The 23,854-nt window shown below is 37.9% G+C and overlaps 1 protein-coding gene across 1 annotated transcript in view; it reads right to left on the bottom strand.

Annotated features, from left to right (window-relative positions):
- Window positions 1-23,854, bottom strand: part of LOC127805582 (protein PIR) — a 134,484-nt gene that overhangs the window by 18,028 nt on the left and 92,602 nt on the right. The window contains exons 14-16 of the mRNA XM_052342336.1: window positions 20,409-20,536; window positions 16,751-16,958; window positions 2,505-2,677 (exon numbers count right to left, since the gene is read on the bottom strand). Coding sequence (XP_052198296.1) covers window positions 2,505-2,677; window positions 16,751-16,958; window positions 20,409-20,536 — 509 coding nt within the window. The remainder of the gene's footprint in view (window positions 1-2,504; window positions 2,678-16,750; window positions 16,959-20,408; window positions 20,537-23,854) is intronic.

Raw genomic sequence — 23,854 nt, 5'->3', positions numbered from 1 at the left:
CTTCTAATTCATTTACTACAATTGTGGTGTCTTCTCCCTCATCCTCATCAATCTCCCCTCCTTCCAGTAAGAGAGGTTGCCTCTTGCATTGGTGCCCCGGTAGGTATTTATCTCCACACTAACAGCATAACCTTGTTGGCCTCTGGTGTTCTCGTTGCCTTCCTCCTTGCTACATAGGTGAGGGGTTTCTTGGAAATTTGTGCCTCATCTTAGTTCTAATCAACTCCTTCCCTTGTGCCTTCCCTCTTGGGGAATTCATTCCAATAGGTACCTTTCTTTCCTTGGACACTCTGTTTTCTCATCAAGGCCTCTACTATTAGTTCCTACAACAATGCATCCTCTGTAGCCTCTTACACTGATCTAGGCCTCATCATCTTCACCTTTTGGTGCCCCTATGCTTCATCTTATTGAATTCTTCAACGATATCCACCGTTCTTCTTTCCCCAAACCTTCCACATAATCCCCTCGCCAACTCCTCCCAACTGTAATCTTCTCTCACGCTTGACCATCTTTGAAACCAAATATCTCCCATGTCATTCAAGAAAGCTGCTGCCAGAGCAACTCTTTGGTCATCAGCTATCTGATGGATGTTGAATAATTTCTCACACCTTTTGATCCACCACTGGGGCTTCATCTAATCGAATACAGGTAATTCTAACTTCGGTACCGAAGTGCGAATGTTCAGCAATCATTGAGGCTTCCGGCCTCCTTTCCACTACATTTTCACCCATTCCCACCGGATTAACCCCCAAATCCGAAGATCTAACCACTCTCTGACTCGTACCAATACCTAGAAGTATCGGATCTGAGAGCTCACAGGAAGGGAAGTTAGGAGATATCCTTACATGCGCCTGGTTTGAGAACATCAGCATGAATTGCTGCATTTGATCTCGAACCATATTACTTTGCTCTCACATTTCCTCACGAATTTGGTTGCGCATATCCCCTCGCAATCGATTCGCCACATCCTCCATCTTTTATCCACCACGACTCTAATCGTATCCTCCATGGATCCCATCCGCTGTTGTACCTCCATCATTGTGGCAGTCACCTGTTGTAGCTACATTTCCATTTGCTTCATGGGAGTTGCGTCAGCCATCATAGTTGATCACCGAAAGTGTTGGCTAGGAAGGAGCTTTGATACCAATTTATCAAATCAGGGATCTGACTAAGGGTAATTCTCGTCTATTTAGAGGAGAATTAGGCGGGAATTGTAGAATGAGGAGGGAATGGCAGAATTTAGGGGGAAGGATTGAGAAGAAGAGAGAAGTTAGAGGGAAAATTTAGAGAAGAGGCAATTTAAATATCATTCAATGCCCTTAACACGAGCCGAGACTTTGCTTTTGAAGAGTTCCACAGCTAAGAGTTGGCGCCCAAAAGCAGTGATTCCCACCATGTATACAATACAACTTGCTACCATATAACTACCTTCTCCAATTGCTATCTTTCCCTTACAATGTCAACCTTATTACAACCGGACATTCTAGGTACATGACATTGGTGTGCCTGAAAAATGGGGAATGGTTACAAGTGCGGACGTGGTGGAGAGACTTGTGGATGAAGAGTGTGCTGTACATGAAGACATGATACAGAAAGAACAACTTGATGTTCTGGCTGACCGGATCTGCAGTAGGTCGAATCTGGGCCAAGTGAGTCAAACTAGATCTGGGTGAAGCTTGGAATAACTATTAATGGCATAGACTTGAAGACAAATACTAGAAGTAATCGACAATGGCTGGTAGTGACAGACAACGAGGAAAGGAGAGATGATGGTCGTCGATGACTGGCAAAGGTGATGGATGTGAAGTCGAAGCAAGGTGAGCCGTCGATGGTCGGCCTAGATGAGAAACAGAGGCACACGATGTAGGCATAGGCGACAAGTGAAGGGATGTGAGAGCCGTCAGTTGCGCGAACGACGTTGGCTGGGGGTGATCGATGATGGCTGTGGCAGTCGGTGATAGCTGCGTAAGAACTAGAGCTACGATGGTGGCCGACAACAACGGCGTCGATGGTGATCGTCGACTAATTGACCGATGGTAGTGGCGGGCGGCAAGATCTAGGGTTAGGGTTTGTAACCAAGCTCTGATACCATGTGAATAAAATAATGTGTATTCTACCAAAAGTGTATAATATAAGAGAATATATATATACAAGTATTTTAAACTAATTACACTAATACCCATTACTTATCTTATTTAACAATTACAATAAAATATAGTGTCAATTCTGAGGTAACTGATCCACATAAAAGCATTTGCAACATTACGAAATGTGATTTGCCTTATTAATATTTTAGTAAAGTAGACAACTTGATACTCTTAACTTAGACAACTGATAACGAAATGGTATGCCTTCTTTCAACAACAGAACATAAGAGCATATGAGATATCCATAACACAAAGGTATGTTGATACAATATTACACTGCTTACTAATAGAAATGAGATGCTTATGAGTGTCAATTTATTATGCAACATGAAATACAATGAAAAAGGTTTTACTTACAATTTGAAGGCCACTAAATATGCGGTAAAAGTCTTTTGAAGTTGTAATGTCAATGAATCCCGTCTTTGGAGCGACACTCCATTTACTACAATATCTATCCAATGCTGCACTAGTAAAAGCAAGGGCATATTCCAGCACACTTCCAGTATTCATGTTAGCCTTGTACAATAGATCTGAACAAAAAGAGTACATGAATCAAAAGATATGAAACCTAAAGGAGACAGGGTAGGGTGCTAACAATGCGGATACAATGACTTGCATTCAGATTAATTGAAAAGTACATAGCACTAAACTCAGTCAAAATGAATTAATTCTTCCGTTGAATTTAAAGCAGGCCCCCAAGCTTCATGATCCAGGACAAAAGAAAAGTAGGACCACTATATCATGGTCAGGTACTCAAACACCTAAAGAGTCTCAAATAGATCCTTTGGTGGCTTTGACCAGGCGGCTTCTTCCTGGATGGAAGATAGGCGTATTTATTATATGTTAGCGATCAATGAGATATGCTATGGTGGATTCTTTCCTATTCTTTATTCTTTCATATGTTACTGATTGATTGATTGTTGTTTCTATTTATAGTTTATTTCCTTGTATATTTCAGTAGATTTCTCTTGTAAGATCTTTCCTTTACTGGATATAATTTCCTAAGGTAGATTAGGAATCTTCTCTATTAGGCAGTTGCCTAATTAGCTTGTTAGACATGTATATATGTAATCTCTACGATTGGAATAAAGTAAGATTGGATTATTGTTAACATTATATATTATATGCATATAGAAAAACTAAAGAGAGACAAAGTCATCCACACAATAGGTAGTTAATTCTGCTTAACACTCATTTCACTATCTTCATCTTCAGTGATCTCTATCCAAGTTATCCTTTATCTTCATATTATGCTAATTCCTAAAACAAACAAGATTTGTTGAAATTTTCTAGTTTACTTGCAATTGAAATATCTAGAAATCCAAACACGTTAAATAACTTAACTAACATTATGGACACATCAGGACACAATACAAATAGACATGTCATTGGTAAACATATCTTCTGGCATATAACACCAGCAATTTATTCATAACTTTACTATATTTATATTATATAATAAAAAATAATGAAAGAAACTTTACATATTCTACATATTGAAAAAGAAGTGTGAAGAAATCAATTTTACTTTAAATAGCTCCATTCATAAATGAATTGCAAGTTCTCATTTCAATTATTAAAATTGAAAAGTTTTAAGAGAATAGGAAGTATTAGATATAAGTCCATATTTCTTATTCATCTAGTTTCCAAGTTATCTTCTTTAAATTTACAAGGTGTTTCATGCCTGTAATTAGAAAGAGGTGCATTGTCCACCAAAAGCCAGAAAATTTTCTTTTAAATAAGTTAGAATATAACAAAGCATGCTTGAACAAATGACCAAATGTTGTGGAGTATCTAATGAGCGCCGGTGTCCAGCATGGATATGTAATCTAGATCACTAATGATGGTAGTCAACAAATAGGAAGCAGCTGGACTGTAGCTAATCTAGGCCACTGTGAGGTATTACAAGAGCTGTAGTCATTGATGCTTTACTTAAATAATAGATTCAATAGCAGTAATAATATAGTAAAACCGGATGCACCCTTCTCAATGTCTACAAATGGAAGTTGTAGGCTTCACCATAATCAAGAAGTCATCATGATTGAACTTAAACTGTCCATGCGAGAAGTTTAGTTCGTGTGACTTCTTAATTTTAGCAAGTTAAAGAAATTTGGTTCCGGTTTAAAGAAAATGATTCTATGACCTCAGGCTACAAATTGTATACTTATACTGTCTGTTAATAAATATTGACTTGAATCATTGTTTACTCAAACTCGAACATAATTAACCACAAAAGCTTCTATCTGATCTTTATACTTCAGAGTATGGATTTCTTTGACCTCAAATAACATACATGCAGAAATCCTAAGCACTGAAGGTAACTGTTATGACCCAAGGGTAGATTAGTCATTGGGGTGAACTCTTGTACCCAACTGTGACAACAAGTGGTTAAGTGGTTAGAACAATACAACTTCTTCAGCTGAGAGTTAGCTACCTAACTGAAAGCAGTAGCCTTTAAGAAGGCTGCTGTAAAAGAGTTAAGCAGTTTTTGGAATAACAGAACTCTCTCTCTCTCTTTCCTCTCGATCCCTCTCTCTAATTTTCTCTGTCTTTCTTCCTCTCTCATTCTATCTGTTTCTCCCTCAACTCCTATCCTCTTTCTTGAGATTTCACTCGAATTCCCAGATTGCCCAGCCCTCAACTTGAGGGTGTGACAATTTGGTATCAGAGCAGGTGATCCCCGGCGGCTTCAAAGCACAACTTGAAGGCAAGGGCAGAGATTTGGTAGATAGAAGCAGATTCGAGCAAGGCAGATGACTTTGGAAGATGGCAGCAGATTCGAGCAAGGTAATCGACCGAGACCATGTTTCCAATTGGACCAAAGAATGGATGAAGGGATCCAAATGAAGCAATTGGAGACCAGGATGGAGGAGTTGGAATTTGGCATGTTCTAGACTCAAGAGGCTATGATACATAGTCAAGAAGATATGGTGGCTATCAAGGAAAGTGTACGAGAGTTGGAGAAGGGAAAGGAGATGATGGAGCAGTACAGTTAGAAGATCAATAGCACATTCAACATGTTGGCAGCATTGCCCCAATTCCATCTACCACCAAATTTTTCCCCAAGAACGAGTCCTGACCAAATCTAGGTCAGAGATGGCATCCTTCCTAGACTTGATGAAAGGTTGGAAGTGGGAGCTCAACCTATGTAGGAGCAGGGTAATCAGGTACGGGGAACTTCTTTCCAAATTACTATTCATACACCTATGCCTCGATTGAAAATTCCAGTATTTGAGGGGTATGAAACCAAGGTGGAGGATTTGCCGTTGTGAAAGATTCTTTGAATTCTACCATATTAATGAGGAGTAGAAGGTTACCTTAGCAGCAACCTATCTCAACGATACAGTTGACTCATGGTGTCAAGGTTGGAGACAAGCCAAGAGTAATGAGACTAGTTGGGTTGAATTTTCGGGGGAATTATGTGACCAGTTTGGAGAAAAGAGTAGGGCGGGTGTAGTCGAAGAATTTAACAAGGCAAGAGGGTTCGGTGACAAAGTATCAAATGAAGTTCGAAGAATTAAGAGCGTTACTATGGATCTCTCAACTGAGCTTAACAAAACCATACTTCATGTCTAGTTTCATTAGTGGATTGAAGGATGAGTTGAGGCCTATCATTAAGATGATGATGCCAACATCGGTGAAACAAGTAGTAGAGAAAGCCAAGTTGCAAGAATTGACTTTGGAGGCGACATTCAAGAAGAATAAGGTCTGGATGAGGCCTAACCTAACCCAAAATCAACAATTAGGAGGTAATTTCAAAGCTGCAGCGTTGGGTCTAGGTCAAGGAGGGGTTAAGATTCCATCTAATCAAGGGGAAAATAAGAATTGGACCATAGAACAGTGGAGACAATTGGGATTATGTTTTAAATGTGGGAAGAAGTACAATCCAGGGCATCAATGTAGGAGGCAATTGTTGAATATGGAAGGGTCTGCTGAAGAGAATGAAGAAGAAGAAGAAGGAATGGTAGAGGAAGTTCCCAAAGACACCATGGAGGAGGCACAAGGGGATGAAGGAGGAGAGATTTCTTTCGATGTGTTGAAGGGGGGCACAACTTGAAAAATCATTAAGGTGAAAGGGTAGGTGGGGAAAAGAAGATTAATAGTGCTGATATATAGTGACAACAATCATAGTTTCTTGAACAAGGCTACTACTATAGGTCTTAAATGTGAGTTGACAGAAACAAACCCCTTTTTGGTGACTGTGCCGAATAGGGACATGATGTACAGCCATTACAAGTGCCTTGACTTCAAGTGGCAGATGCAAGGGGTGGAGTTTATGGCCGATTTGAGGATATTGGAATTAGGGGCATGTGATATTGTTTTGGGGGTAGATTGGATGAGAACTATAAGTCCATTAACTTCTGACTTCAACAAATTGGAGGTGACCGTTGAGATTGAATGGAAGAAGTTAACTTTGGTGGGCATCCTAGAACAAGGTGAGTGCAAAATGATCTCTGGGAAAAAGCTACAAAAGCTAATGTAGAAGAAAAGAGGGCAGATCTCCCAATTTTATTCCATACAAACAATGGAATGGGAGGAAGGAGTAGAAGGGGAAGGGTAGTAGGCGAACTCCGGCCCAGCCATCATCCACCTCTTTACCAAGGTAAAAACTTGTGATGATTTACACTTACTATTGACTAAATTTTAAGGACTTATTCATGGAAATAAATTCCCTACTGCCTCAAAAGCCTTTTGACCACTCTATACACCTAAAACCTAACATCGAACCTGTGAATATCCGATCTTACTACTATGTACCTATATAGAAAACAAAAATAGAAAAACAAGTCAAGGAGATGTTAGCTACCTCCATTATCCAACCCAGTCAAAGTCCTTATGCATCACCCGTGCTCCTTGTTAAAAAAAAGGATGACACATGGCGATTCTATGTGGAATATAGATAGGTCAATTCCAACACCACTAAAAACAAATTTCCCATACCTATTTTTGAGGACCTACTTGATGAACTATCAGGCGCTACAATCTTTCCAAATTGGACCTAAGAGTCGGATACCACCAAATATAAATGAAGCCATCAGATATACTAAAAATAGCCTTCCGAACACACCAAGGGCTTTATGAGTTCATTGTTATGCCCTTCAGACTCACTAACGCCTCAGCTACTTTTCAAGCCTTGATGAACCAAATTTTTAGTCCTTATCTACGAAAATTCATATTCATTTTCTTTCATGATATACTCAACTATAGCCCCAACCTTGAGCAACATTTATCCCACTTAAGAACAACCTTTGAAGTTCTTAGATCTAATCAATTGTATGTCAAGTTGTCAAAATGTACTTTTGCCAAAGGGGATGTGGAATATTTGGGCCATGTCATTTCTAGAAAGGGAGTAAGCATTGATCCAAAAAAAAGAAAAAAAAAGCTATGGTAAGCTGGACCAAACCTGCAATAATCAAAGAGCTACAGGGATTTTTGGGGTTGACTAGGTATTATAGAAAGTTTATTCAGCATTATGGGGTGATAAGTAGGCCTCTTATTGAGCTGCTCAGGAAGGACAATTTTCATTGGAACCCCAAAGTTGAGGTAGCCTTCGGGGCCCTTAAGAAGGCTATGACTCAAGTGCCGATTTTGGTACTACCTGACTTTTCTAAGCCCTTCGTTGTGGAAATAGATGCATGTGATAGCGGAGCAGAGGCTGTACTTATGCAAGAAGGAAGGCCTTTGGCCTATATCAGCCAAGCTTTGGCTCCTGGGCACTTAGAGCTGAGTGTTTATGACAAGGAATTGATTGTTGTTTTGGTGGCTATGGATAGATGGAGACACTATGTAGAAGGGAACCCCTTTGTGATTAAGATTGATCATGAAAGTCTCCAATTCCTGCTTTGACAAAGACTTCACACCCATTTACAAAGGAAAGGCATATCAAAACTATTGGGGTTGGATCACACGATCCAATATAGGAAAAAAAAAAAGAATTTGGTGCCAGATGCCCTATCACAAAGAGAGGAAAAGGGGATTTACCAAGCCATCATAGCTGTGGTACTTGATTGGATCAAAGATATTGCTGGGAGTTACGAGAAGACGGATTGGTTAAAAAATTATCAACTCAGTTGGTTGTTCAACCCAAAGATCCATAGGGATATACCCTCTCCAATGGAGTGATCAGACTCAAAGGAATGCTAGTAGTGGGGAATGATGAGCTACTAAAGGAAAAAATTATGCAAGCATTGCATTGTTCACCTTTGGGAGGCCACTCGGGTGTGTGAGCTACTTATTATAGAGTAAGACAATTGTTTTTCTAGCCAGGACAAAAAAGAGATCTCGTGAAGTATTTGTTATCATGTGAGATATGTCAGTGTTGTAAGCATGAACAGGTAGCTTCCCCCAGGTTACTACAACCGTTGCCTATACCGAATCAGGCATGGGAAGGAATCTCTATGGATTTTATAGAGGGATTACCAAAGTCGGAAGAGAAAGTTGTAATTTTGGCGATAGTGGATAGGTTGACCAAATTTGCCTATTTCCTTAGCCTAACTCTACCATTTTTCGACTTAAGAAGTGGCTCGGTTGTTCTTAGAGCTGGTGATAAAGATTCATTGAGTTCCTAAGTCCATCGTGTTAGATAGGGATAAAATTTTTACAAGCACTTTCTGGCAGGGGCTATTTAGGAATTTGGGAGTAGGGTTGCACATGTTGAAAGCCTACCACCTGGAAACCGATGGCCAAATTGAGAGGGTGAATCAATGCCTTGAGGCATATTTGAGGTGCTTTTGTTTTACTAAGCCCAAGAGTTGGAACAAGTGGCTGTCTTTAACGTAATGGTGGCACAATTCTAGCTACCATAGCATTATAAAAAGAACACCATTTGAAGCAAAATTCAGTTACAACCCTCCCTTGTCACCAACCATTCCTAATTCTCCAACCACTATGGCAAAAGTTAAGCATTACTTACAATAGAGACAAGAGGTACTAACAGTCTTAAATAGGGAACTTGATGCAGCTCGGAATTGAATGATACAGACTGCCAATAGGAGGTGGAGTGACAGGTCATTTATAGTGGGAGACAGAGTGTTTCTTAAGGTCAAACGCTTCCTACAGCCTACTTTTTCAACCGCCCTAGTATTGAAGCTCAACCCAAAATACTTTGGGCCTTATACCATAATGGCTAAGGTGGGAGAGGTGGCTTACAGGTTGTAGTTGCCTGCGGGAGTGAAAATACATCCAATGTTCCATGTCTCATTGCTAAAAAAATCAATGGGACCTAATGCTTCTACCAGTCTAGTTCTGCCCCCTATGGTAGAAGATCTTGAAGGCGTGATAAAGCCCCAGACCATTGTGGACAAGAAGGGTAATTTACCAGGGAAAAACACCCATCACTCAAGTCTTGGTCCGATGAACACACCTACACCTTGATCATACCACTTGGGAATACTTGCCAGATTTGTTGAAGCAGTTCCCATGAGCGAGCAACTTGCTTTAAATTCTTGAGGACAAGAATTTTCTCATTGGGAGGGGAATTGTTACGGTCCAAGGGTAGATTAGTCATTGGGGTGAACTCTTGTAACCAATTGTAACAGCAAGTGGTTAGAACAACACAACTTCTTTAACTGACAATTAGCTACCTAATTGAAAGCAGCAGCCTTTAAGAAGGTTGTTATAAAAGAGTTAAGCAGTTTTCGGAATAACAGAATTCTCACACTCTCTTTCCTCTCTATCCCTCTCTAATTTTCTATCTCGTTCTCTCTTTCTTCCTCAACTCCTATCCTATTTCTTGAGATTTCACCCGAATTCAAAGATTGCCCAGCTCACAACTTGGGGGATGACAATAACAAAAGAAATATTTCGATTGACAACCTATTTTATAACTGAAAATATTTCCTAAGTACCTCATTTTACATTTCTTTCAACCACTAAATCCTATGAAATACATAAAATAACGTGGTGTTTAGTAATGTTTTTAGCCCTAAGCCCAGATGGCATAAAGTTGATTAGGATCCTGCCAACAAGCTAAAAGCCCATAATATACAAATTGTAACACCATGGGTCCACACCCAAAAGTGCTTAGATGAAGGTGGCTATTGGGTTTATGGGACCAAGGAATATACTTAAGACATCCCTAGGAGACTATTGATGTGGGACTGGTCATGACACAAATAGTTGAAAAATTGCATACAATTTAGAGGAGAATCTTTCTATGCCTAACACCATCATGGAAACAAGATAGGTCTTAAAGAAGTCAATCAACCAACACTCTAAACACATATGCCAAGAGCAAACTTGATCATATGAGATTTTGATAAAAGGTATAGAGATATGATTGTTGACAATAATGATCCAGTATGAACTCTCTTGGTTGATATAGTCAAGAAGTTTATTATACTCGAAATTATCCTTGACAACTCTATCTTCGTAAAGTGTTGTACACTTGATGATCCTGCATAATTGAAAATTCATCTCAATCTTGTTACCACAGAACTAGTTTTGACAGTTATTTTTCGAGATTAATGATTACAGTCATCCTTATATATTTATATTAACTAATCATATCTCCTCTTAACAGTTAATCCATGTTATTTTTGTGTAGGTTATTTGCTAAATATCCTAACAATATAGTTTTCACTAATGAAAATTGTAGAAAATAAGGGAAGAACAGTGGAAAAAATCTCCGTATTCTCTCTTATCAATATGCATGGGATTACATTCCCTATTAATAGGGAAGAGGACTACAACTTTAGGAAACTATAGATTAGGAAACTACAACTACAACTACAAACAAATGGAAACATAATCTATACGTTGTACAACGAAACAAAATATTCACAGAATTGTTTTAGAAACTCCCTGAAGGATACGGATTACTTTCCAAACAAACTATAGACTGATTTAGGAAACTTGGTAGGTGTATCCATGACTTATTCAACACTCCCCCTCAATCTAGTGAATGAATATCTATCATTCTCGGCTTATTTACAAGTTCTTCAAACCGCTTGAGAGGTAAACCTTTGGTGAGCAAATCAACTAGCTGATTTTCTGATGGGAGAAAGGATAAACAAATCTCTCCAATGTCTAGTTTTTCTTTGATGAAATGGCGATCGCTCTCAACATGCTTAGTGTAGTCATGTTGCACCGGATTGCGAGCAATGTTGATTGCTGATTGCTTGTCACACATTAACTCCATAGAACAATAACCGAGTATTTTCAAATCACTAAGCACAATTTTCAATCAAAGTAATTCACACAATCCAAGGTCCATTGCCCTAAACTTTGCTTCAGCACTAGACCTGGCCACAACCCCTTGTTTTTTGCTTCTCCATGACACAAAATTTTCCCCCCAAAACACACAGTAGTCAGTAATGGACCTCCTATCAACAAGTGAACCACCATATTCAGCACCAGTATATCCCCCGACTTCCAACTTCTACCTTGACTTAAACAATAGGCCTTTTCCAAGTGTTGACTTAAGATAGCACAGAATCCTCCATACTTCTTACAGATCCTCTTCAGTGGGACTATGCATGAACTGACTCACCAAGCTGACAACAAAAGCCATGTTAGGCCTAGTGTGGGATAGGTAAATCAACCTTTCTATCAACCAATGGACTTTCACTTGGTCCTAATTTCAAGTTAGGATCCAAGGGAGTATTTGCAGCCCTGCCACCTAGCAATCTGGTTTCTTCCAATAAGTCCATAGTATATTTCCATTGGGAAAGAAATATACCCTCCTTTGAGTATGTAGCCTCTATTCCCAATAAATACTTGAACCTACCAAGGTCTTTGACGCCAAATTCTCGGGCCAGATTTCCCTTTAACAATTTCTGCTCATCCTTATCATTGCGAGTAGCAATTATGTCATTAACATAAACATGTAGGGCTGTTAGAGTACCTTTCTTTGAATGCTTTATGAATAAGGTGTGATCCCCTCTACTTTGCCAATACCCCATTGCCTTCATAGCCCTTGAGAATCCATCAAACCAAGCTCTTAGGGATTGCTTTAATCCATATAGAGCTTTCTTTAATCTACAAACATAACCTGCAACTTCATTAGGAAAACCAGGTGGGGGTCCATAAATACCTCTTCCTCCAAGTCACCATGTAGGAAGACATTTTTCATATCTAGCTGCATCAACTCTCAGCCATAACAGCTAGCCAAAGATAAGAGAACCCTTACTGTAGTCATTTTTTCCACGGGTGCAAATGTCTCCAAGTAATCTATGCCATACGTTTGAGTATAGCCCTTAGCCATTAATCGGGCTTTGTATCCTTCCAATGTATTATCAACATTGTATTTCACATTAAACACCCATCTGAACCCTATCGGTTGAACCCCCTTCAGTGTAGGCACCATTTCCCAGGTATTATTCTTTTCTACGGCTCTCATTTCTTCCTGCATAGCTTGTACCCAATGCTAATTCTGTAATGCCTCTTCTATAGCCTTAGGAATAGCTATGGAATCAAGGGAACACAAAAAACTTTTGTGGTTCAGGGACAATCTATGATAGGAAACAAATTTGGCTACAAGATGCTGTGTAAAACTTCTCACACCTTTTCTAACAGTAATAGGCAAATCCAGGTCTGAGTTTTCAGGGTTAGAACAATCAGTAGGGTTAAGCAAATCAGAATTTTGAGTGAGTTCCAAACCTGGTTGAGGGGTAGATGATGGATCCTGCTAAGCACCTGGGTTAGGCTGTTCTTTTCTTTTATACACATATGGTGAGCCTTTGAACCGAACAGGAGATATCTTTGTCAGAACAGAGATTGGAGGATCAGAATAAGGTTTGAAGCCTATTGAGTTTGTTGTCTTAGGATTAGAATAAATAGGAGAATCAAAGGAGTTAGGATCCAAAAAAGAATCAGGTTGATAGGGCTGAGACTCTTCTAGAACAAGAAGATCATGATCAATAGGAACACTCTCCTCCTGAGGACCAAAAGTAGGAACCTTGAAAAAAGATTGATTTTCAACAAAAGTTATATCTTTAAATACAATGACCTTTCGGGTAGGAGGATGATAGCAATTGTACAACTTTTGAGTAGGAGAATAGTCAAGAAATACACACCTAAGGGCCTGGGCATCAAATTTATCCGTATGATGTTTAGATACATGGACAAAAGCCACACAACCAAATAGCTTAAGAGGGAGAGAAGTATGCAAACCAATTTTCTGGAAAGTGAGTAGAGAGAGATTGAAATGGGGAGAGTTGATTTAGAACTCTTGAGGGAACCCTATTGATTAAATAGGTTGATGTCAACACTGCTTCACCCCAAAAGGTTTTAGGAATTGAATGATGGTGTAAGAGAGCCCTAGCAACATTTAGGAGAATCCCCATCTTTCTCTCAACAATTCCATTCTGATGGTTGAAATAGGCCCTTGCATTATCAGTTCTAAACCTTTTAATAGAAAACCCAAATTGAGTGAGAATCATTCTATGAAACAAGGGTAGAATGTTGCTAATGGTTGCTTTGTCTTTGAGTAAGTAAACCCATGTCATCCTAGTGTAGTCATCTATAAAGGATACAAGCCATTTGGCCACAGAACAATTAGGAACTCTAGAAGGCCACCAAACATCAGAATGTACTAAAGAAAAAAGAGACACGGAAAGTTTATTGCTAATAGCATAAGGCACCTGATGGTGTTTGGACAATTCACACACATCACAATAAAACATATTGATATCTACCCCTTTAAACAAGTCTAAAAACATAGATTTAAACAAAAGGAAAGGAGGATGACCTAATCTAAAATGCTGAAGCCACATATTGGACTGAGTGGAAGTATGCAAAGAAGAGGAGTGATTGAAGCTAGGCTAATCTCTTGCAGGTGGCTCACTGCTCCTTCATAGGTAGTACAACCCATTAAGTGCCTTAGCAGCACCAATCATCTTCCCTATGGCTAGGTTCTGAAACACACAATCATGAGATGAGATATTACACAGCAATTAAGGCTTTGGCCAAGCTTGTGAACTGAAAGTAGATTGGTGGAGAGGCTAGGCACATAAAGTAATTGTTGGGTAGGTAGTGAAGGGTTCAAACATACATTTCCTTGCCCAACTATAGGGATAGCTTGACCATTAGCAACTATAATTTTTCCGGAGTTAGATATTGGTTTAAAGGTCTCAAAGAATTTTAGGTTAGGTGTCATGTGATCGATGGCTCTAGAATTTAAGATCCAAAGATTATTCCTAGTTGTATATGAGGCATTAAAGGACTTAGAATTAAGGCACATACCTACTTAAGCCAAAGAATAGTCACCTTGAAGCGTCCTTAAGAAGGACTTTAGTTTCCCAATTTCTTCTGCATTCAACTCTCCTAGATCTATGGCAGTCGTTGATTCAGCCTTTCCAGTAGGTTCCTCTGATTCTTTGGTTGAAAGGTAAGATTTGACCTAAGTTTTATGCTGCAGGTTCTTAAAGCCTCCTATCCTATTAAGAACTACCTCCTTACCATGTAGCTTGAAGCACGTATCCCTTGTATGCCTCAGTTTCTTACATTAGGAACACCAAAGCCCCTCCTTAGTCTGCTTTAGTGTAGGCTGATCTCTGCCTTGCTGAGTTTTCATCCATAGACCCTGCACTTTGTTAGTCACCATAGCAGATCCCTCCATTTTATGATTGGTAAACATAGCTAATCTTCTGTGTTCTTCACTCCTCACTATAAAATAAACCTCATTCAGAGATAGCATCTTCTCCCGGCTGAGTATTTGTGCTCTAACTTGGTCAAACTCAGGATTAAGTCCTGCCAAAAACTCCACCATCCTATCTCTTTCTAACATAGAGGTTAAAATGATAACATCTTCACTACACACCATTTTTATATCTTGGTAGTGATCTAATTCTAGCCACAACCCATTCATCCGATTGTAATATTCAATTACGGTCAAGGAACCTTGCTTTGTGCTACTAGTTTTGGTTTTAATTTCATGCACAACTAAGGCATCTTGCATCTTAGAATAAGTCTTCTTTATTGTTTCCCAAATATCTCTAGCGGTAGATAAAAACATATAGTTTTTACTTACCTCGGGGAGCATTGCACTCTATAGCTAGGACATCAGCATTGAATCCTCCATATCCTAGGTAGTAAAGTGAGGATCTATCTTTTTAGGTGCTAGTCTGGTAAGGTGGGATAATTTCCCTCTGCCTTTCAGAAGGGTTCTTACCAACTAGGACCATTGGAGATAATTCCCACCATCAAGATGGTAAGAATGGTGCATGACGGATAGCTCATTGATTGAAGCCCCATTCGTAGGCTGCTCAATCGGCATTGCTTCTTTTGTAGACATAGGAGTAGCAATTTCAGAGATTTTTGACATTATAAGGGGGTTTAGCAGAAAAGAACACAAGAGAACAAAGGAAAAAGTAGCAATGAAGGCTTTCAAAAGAAGAGAACGGGGAAATGAAGGCTCACAATCGATGATCAAAGAGATTTGGCTCTGATACCATGTAGAAAATAAGGGAAGAACAGTGGAGAATCTATGCATTCTCCCTTATCAATATGCACGGGATTGCATTCCCTATTAATAGGGAAGAGGACTACAACTTTAGGAAACTATAGATTAGGAAACTACAACTACAAACAAATGGAAACATGATCTATACACTGTACAAGGAAACAAAATATTCACAGAATTGTTTTAGAAACTCTGTAAAGGATACGGATTACTTTCCAAACAAACTGGAGACTGATTTAGTAAAATTGGTAGGTGTATCCGTGACTTATTCAACAAAAATATTAGAGGCAAAGGCATATAGTTTAATAGGAATTTTTGTATTTCACGTTGTACTTGTTGGGTTCATGAGACCAAGTAATATACACAAGACCTTGCTAACATATTATCAATACAAGATTGGATCATGACAAACTCCCCTCTTTTAATATTCGAGACCTACATTGTAACACCATAGATTCTCATCCAAAGGTGCTAGCTGAAGGTGATTTATGGGTCATGACATAGATCTTAGAAATGAAATTATGATTAGTCTATACAAAATTAATATTATGCTATCTAGTCTAGCATATCTATAAAAGATCTTCTACAGGTCACATACTCCCATAGTAATTTGTTTTGCAATCTGATCTAATACTAAATAATACATCAAGTGACTTCAGTTTCCAATTCTATTACAATTGAGGTCATTTGTTCTTCTCTCAACCATTTATCTCCTATTCAAATCTTTTGATGTTGTTAACTCTTGGCTTAAATGCTCAATCTTAATGTCGCACTGACAGGTCCAAGTTATGTACGTTCTATGTCCCGGTTCCAACCTGACAGATGAACAGAAGACTGAAATTCCTTGGAGAAATTCTTCGGTAACGAACTTGGAATGATCTTTAAATTATTAGTGAAGCAAAATAAGTAAATCTAAAAACTTACTTCTATACTCAAATTTTTAACAGTTGACAAGAGAGGTTTCTAACTTCATCCTATCATTGCAATTTTAGGATGGCAGTGCACAAAATCACCATTAATCAATTAGAAGTAACTTCGACAAGCATACATATACAGTACATATAACACATGTTTCACTTTCAAGTTCTGGAACATTGGATAGGGTTCAAAATATAATATCACCATCCAGTAGCAGAGCTTATGCATTGGTTTGGACACCAATTAATCAGTAATTTAAGAGGAATGGTAGACAAGAACGCACCAGCAGCTTCAGCCTGTTTTGTCATGCTGTAGAATGATGTTGGATTTAAGAACCCATGATTTGACACAGTTGCAGCTGTTGCTGATTTGAAGAGAGTGACTAAAGGGCCATCTCCCCCTTCTTGACACTGCACTATTTGCCCATCAGCACCAGGAATTAAGCCCAGCCATGGAGCGGTTTGCATGAAATGCATGGTATCTACTTCTCTCTGTAGCATATGTGAAACAGAAACTGAGGAGCCGGCAATTAAATTTAATACACACCATCATTGTAAATGAGCCAATATTCTGCCAGGACTTCTTTATTAAATAATACAAGGGAGCACTTAAAAAATCTTCTACTTTTCTATTTTCTGCTTTCAGATTTTATTTTTTTGTTGTCAGTTAAAAAATGAAAACATGCTTTTATCTTTAGTTTGTTTTCAGCTCTGGTTTTGATTTTTTTGTCATAAAACTTAGGAGTTACTCTTTTTTTTTTTTTGGGGGGGGGGGGGGGCTGAGAAAAGGAAAACAAAATGGAAATTGCAGAAACAACCCTTAGCTTTTCCCTTTTTTTCGAAAAATTTTCAAAAGAAATGTTGGACAATCATGGGAGTATAACTGGAACTAATTATGGGAAGGTTGAAAAAATGACAGGAAATTATGGCAGCAGATTTACTAGGTAAGAATTAGGGAAGACAGCAGTTTTTATGTTCGGTATATATGCTGTAAAATATATAATTTCCATGTACATAGTTTCCATTTTAGGATTCCTATTTTGTATCTTCTAGTTTATATATAAATAAGAGGGGGGAGCTGTGAGGTAGGTACTCTCTCCTACCATTTCATTCTAGCCTAATTGTCTAATATTCTAACATGGTATCAAAGCCATGATTAGGCTAGAACTAGGGAGGAACGATCTGGGCAGAATGTCGCAAGAAGAGGTTCGGTCCTCGGGTGTAACAGACAACTCAAAATTCTGTGAAGAAGTCAAAGCTGCAATGCCTGCCGATAATCTGTCTCTTTTGATAAGCCTGGTGAAGCTGGATGGAGGCAACTACCGGGCATGGTCCTGCTCCTGCAAGCTGTTGATTTTGTTAATTTTGTTTAATTGTAATTTCTTGTTATGTTACGGTTAGAGTGCTGTTAGGTTGGTTTTAATTCTGTTGTGACAGTTATCTCTTGTTAGTTAGGTTGTTGTAACTTGCTGCAGCATGCAAGTTGTTATCAAGGGTAGCTGAATATAAACACTCAGCTAACCCTTTTATTTCTAAAACTTGAGAACAGATAGTATTTTTCAGTGGAAAATCCTCTCCGTATTTCCTTTCAGTTTCTTCTTTATCACCTTGAAGCTCTTTGCTTCATGGTATCAAAGCCATAGACAAACGTCAATGGCAGAAAATCAAGAATGTAGTTCTTCATCTCAGCATCAATCCTCCTCTTCTCTGTCAGTCAGATTTCTCTGCTGTTGCAAAGGCATTCAATTTCATTCTTATCAAGCTGGATACTAGCCAAGATAGTTAAAATCGGGATTTTAAGTGGGATAAAAAAAGGGTCCATAAAATCGGATCGTAAAATCGTAAGATTTTAGAAACAACTAAAAATACCCTTTCATTTTTGTAAACATATGTTTATAATAACATAATTTTATAAAAAATAAATTAATATTTTTTAATAATCTGATTATTCCTTATTATAAATGAAATGTATGTATCTATTTCAAAATTACTTCATCTATCAATTTCAAAAATACTAAATAATATGAAATTTCTAAATATTAAGTCCATTTATCATCATTCATCAATCCATAATCAAAACATGGTTAAACTTATCACAAATCAATTGTTAGTTTGCATAATTTATGCGATTTTAAAGTTATCACAAATCAATTGTTAGTTTGCATCAAAACAGGGTGTTCAAAATTTAAAGCATAATTAAAATCTCGATTTTATGCAATTTTACCAATTAAAATCCCAATTTTATGTGATTTTACCCCAATTCTGATTTTGTGTGCAACTTAAATCGTTTGAGGATCTTCGACGCGTAATGAGTATATTCTAAAAATCAAAAGCATAGGGCATGCACTAGTAGCCATTAGTGAACCTCTTAATGATAAAGACTTGTTTCTAGCCATTCTAAATGGTCTAGACAATGATTATAAAATTGTTGTTAGTCTTATCACATATCAAATGGATGATATAAATCTAGAAAAGGTTCAATATCTCTTGTTAATGCATGAGCAAAAGCTGGCTGTTAAAAAAGCTTCGATGTCTTCTGTTCTCAATTTTGATACTACTACATCATCTATGAATGCAAATGTTGCATCCTGTTGGTCTAAAAATGGAAGTGGAGCTATTCACAATCGAGGAGGTTTTATTCACAGTGGAGGTAGCCCTATGAATAGAGGAGGTAGAGGACATGGCAGATCTAACGCTAGAAGAATTTACTGTCAATTATGTGAAAAACCTGGACACTTTATTGATAAGTGTTATCATAGGTTTGACAAAAATTCCTAAAGAGTTCCTAATCAAAATTTTGGATGAACTAGTAGTGTGTCACAATCTAATCCACAAGCATATCTTGCTGTACCAAGTGATTCTAATGAGTTTTATGTGTACATGTGGGTCTCACAAATATTATTATTATATAATACCTGGGATGCCAAGTCAACATGAACACATTTTCTCTAAATCGATTTTACATGTTGGATAAAATTGCACCCAATTAAGCCAATTTGGACATAATTGTTAAAATTTAAAGGATTGGATAAAATTGCAATTTCGCGAAAAAAATTGGATTATTTTCATGATTAGCCCTTATAATAATAACTTGTTAGGTGTCAAATTGCAATATTATTTTCTACAATATAAACTATACTACAAAACTAGCAGTACACAACATGCAACCTAACTTACACAAGAACACACAATTTCTGTTGGTTGGCTTGGTATACTTTGTTGGGCCAATTTCTAATAACTTCAAATTTTAACATCAGGATTGAATTTAAGATGTATCGGTGCTTTGTTTCAGGAGGTCATCAATTAATTCAGTCTAGACATACCCACCACTAACTTTGAAATTGTGGGCAAGTTCTCCTCCCATGCATTCTTTTTAGATCCTCAGTTTCTCTTTGGTCCGCAAGCAGAAAAGGACAAAAAGGTCTCATTTGAGTCATTTCCTAGAAGCTCAAGTCTTTAGAAACAGTGGTGGGTGAATCAAGAAAGCCTACACAAGAAAATGTTTTTAGTATAATAAGAAAATCCATAACCTTTCAACTTCTCTTTGAGGGAAACACCTAAACCAAAAATATCTGCACGTGTTCTAAACTAAAAAATTACCTACTTTGTTCCACACATTAGACATGAACCAACTAGTTTATGAACTTCTCTAAATGAAGTAAACACGTTCGACACGGTAATAGAAAAGAAGTACAATGTATGTATCTTTTAGACCAACTATCTAAGCATTATTAATGATTCAAACACAGTAAAATATCTGTACTGAATTCTACCATAAGAATTTGAGGCCATAAAGCAATAACTTTCAGCAAAGAATGCCAAATTAAAAAATTTGCAGAATCTCCAGCTGCTTTGGTTAAGAAAGTTAAAAGAAGCTTAACTGCCTGTCCATATGAGGTTTCCCATGTATTATGAAAAAAATCACAACCATAAGAAACTCACCAAAACAATATCAAGAAGTCCCATCCAATATAATATGCTTCCAATCTCTTTTATTCCACGAAGAACTTCTGTTTTCAGTTCTGACTTTGAACCCCAATTGAGATGTTCTTTGACAAGTCTCAAACAACCTAAAGCATGAAAATTAAACATAAATCCAAGGTAAACAAAATTAAAATGTAGTATGTGAAATCATTAGGAAAAAGGAAGCCTTTTTTAATGGTTTGGGAAATTCATACAAATGATTCCTAATAGGCATCAGGAAGCATATCACATGTAATTAATTAGTCAAACCCATAAATTTCAACTAGATAAGGAGTTTGAATCTCATGAAACTACTTATACTTGTTAAGGAGAATATTACATCTAATTTCAAAGGATAGAGGAACTAGAGAATAGAAGAAGAATTTATTTAGTTTATTTACAGTTTATTTTCAGTTTCTTACTTCGCTTATGTGGCAGTCAGATTGTTTGTTACAGACAGAAAACACAACCAGTGTTCTGTTTGTTGTCAGTTGTTGAATAACAGAGAGAAGTACATAAACTCAATGCTCTAGCTGTAATGTTCATTCAATTCAGTCCCTACAGTTTTGATTCTCTCTTCATTTTTCTTCAATTTTCATTTTCTATCTAGTTCTTACATCGTATCAGAGCTAATGATTTACATCAATGGTGAGAGATGATGAGCATTCTTCAAATGAAACATCTCAAAACTTAGTCTTGAATCCTGTTATTTCTCAATTGCAAATTGATTTCTCCTCAATTGCGAAAGCTCTCAATTTCAGTCCTATCCAATTGGATACTGAAAATTACCTATTCTAGAAAGCTCAGATTTTGGCTACAATTCAAGCTTTTGACCTCGTTTCCATCATCATGAAATCTGTGAAATCTCCTGCCAGATCCTGATCCTAGCAATCCTGATGGACAGAAGGTAAATGAGGATGTGGAAAATCTCGGCATTAGTTGTTTCCTCTTGTATAGGAGTTAATTTAGGAAACTAGTTATTTGTTGGATTTCAGCAAAGAATCCTGCAGATTTCATAGAAATCCTATTAGGATAGTCCTATTCTCCAAATCAGTCCTATAATTAAGTGGACTATAGATAATACAACTGTATATATCAATTAGTCCTATGATTTAGTAGGCTAAATATAGGAAGTTCTACCGTATATATTTGACTGATATTTGATGAATCAGATTATCAAAGAATTTCTCTTCTCATTTTTCTCACATGGTATCAGAGCACTCTCTGTTTACCTAAAAAAACCCTGAACACCCGAGAACCTCACCATGGCTGAAAAGAGCAGCACATCTTCAGAGATCATCCCATGCCCTACCAACAGCATGGGAGCAATGGATAACAATCTGTTCACCATCACTGGTCACAAGTTAAATGGGCACAATTACCTCCAATGGTCCCAATCTGTGATGATGTTCATCTACGGAAAAGGGTAGGATGATTATCTCACCGAAGTTGCAAGTCAGCCAAAGGAGGAGGACCCAAAGTTTCGAATGTGGAAATCCAAGAAGATTATGGCCACATCCTGGATCAGAAACTATATGACCAATGAAATTGGCGAAAGTTTCTTGCTTTATGAAATGGCACATGAGATCTAGGAAGTCATTAAAGAGGCCTATTCACATGTGGAGAATACATTTGAACTGTTCAAAATCAAGAGTATCATAGATGATCTACAGCAAGGGGATTCTAGTGTTACCCAATACTTCAATGCACTCAATCAATATTGGCTTCAACTGGATAAATTCGATACACACAAGTGGGATTGCCCAGGAGATGCAACCAAATATAAGAAGATCATTGAGAAAAAGAGACTTCATAAGTTTCTAATAGGTTCAAATAAAAACCTTGACGAAGTGAGAGGAAGAATTCTGGGCACAAAACCTCTACCGAGTGTTAGGGAGGCATTCTCGGAAGTCCATTGAGAGGAGAGTAGGAGGAAAATTATGCTGAAGACTTCTTCTACTACTCCAAGTTTGGAAAACTCAACCCTAACTACTCAGTGGAATCAGCAACCAAATTCTAACAATAAATAGAAAAAGGGGCGCCTGTGGTGCGATCACTATCGCAAAACAGGCCACACAAGGGAAACTTGCTAGGATATACATGGTAAGCCTGATGACTGGAAACCTGCCCGTGAGAGGAAGAGTCATGGCAATGTAGCTTCAACAGAGGACACATGGAACTATTGTAGAAAATGTTCGGACAGTCACAAATTACTCAACCCACTGTAGTTGCCTCCGGATCAATAGCCCATAAAGGTAATTTCATTGGGGCTCTCAATGCAAAACATGAACAATCAAATGTGTGGATTGTTGACTTGAAAGCATCCAATCACATGACTGAAGACATTAAGTAGTTGAAGAAGTTTAACCCTTGTTATGAGAATTGGACAATCAAAATTGTCGATGGTTCTCTATCAAGGGTTGTAGGGACAAGTTCTATTGTTCGCTCAAAGGACCTTACTCTAAACGTTGTTCTCTTGGTTCCTAACCTGGATTGCAATCTATTATCAATTAGTAAGATTACATGTGGGAAACACAAACTGGATTCCCTTCATGAGATATCCTTCATGAATATGGAAGTCTTCTGCCTTTTCCTTAGAGGTACACTTTTCCCATATTCCATGAAATCTTCATCATCCACATACAATTCCTTCAATTAATCAAAACCCATAATGTCATGACTCATAGTCAACAATAATTCCGCTCTCCTACTTAAAGCATCAGCTACCTTGTTTTCCACACCCGGTTTATGAATGAGTTTGAAAGGGAATTTTTGAAGGAATGTAGACCACCTAGCATGCATATCACTGCTGATTCGTTTTTAGTTTTCTAAATACTTTAATGCTTGGTGATTGGTATACAACACAAACTCACACAACTAGATAGTGCTCCCAATGCTTTAAACCCCTCACAATGGAATAGAATTCTTTGTCAAATGTTAACCATTTGCATCTTGAGTCACTAGGCATTTTACTAAAGAATGCAACTGGCCTTTTTTCTTGAGAAAGAACAGCCTCGATTCCAACACCACTCGTATCACATTCAACTTCAAAGAGCTTGTCAAAATCTGGTGATGCAAGGACGGGTGCGGTACATAAGTTTTCTTTAATCAGGGAAAAGCTTTTCTTTGCCACTTCATCCTAATGGAATTTCCCCTTTAGGCATTCAGTCATAGGCACAACAATACTACTAAAATTTCGAATAAAACACCTATAAAAAGTAGCTAAACCATGGAAACTACTTACCTCCACAGTTTTGGGTGTAGGCCACTCTCAAATAACCTTTACTTTGTCATCAACATGGATCCCTTGCGAGCTCACCACATATCCCAAAAACAATAGCTTTGAAGTCAAAAAGCTGCACTTGTTGAGATTAACATAAAGCTTGGTTTCCTTCAATGCAGTTAGCACATCTCACAAATGCATA

The sequence above is a fragment of the Diospyros lotus genome, chromosome 7, assembly GCF_014633365.1.
Source record: "Diospyros lotus cultivar Yz01 chromosome 7, ASM1463336v1, whole genome shotgun sequence".
Classification (NCBI taxonomy): Eukaryota; Viridiplantae; Streptophyta; class Magnoliopsida; order Ericales; family Ebenaceae; genus Diospyros; species Diospyros lotus.
The sequence above is the reverse complement of the archived record's forward strand: the minus strand, read 5'-3'. Positions and strand labels throughout refer to the sequence as shown.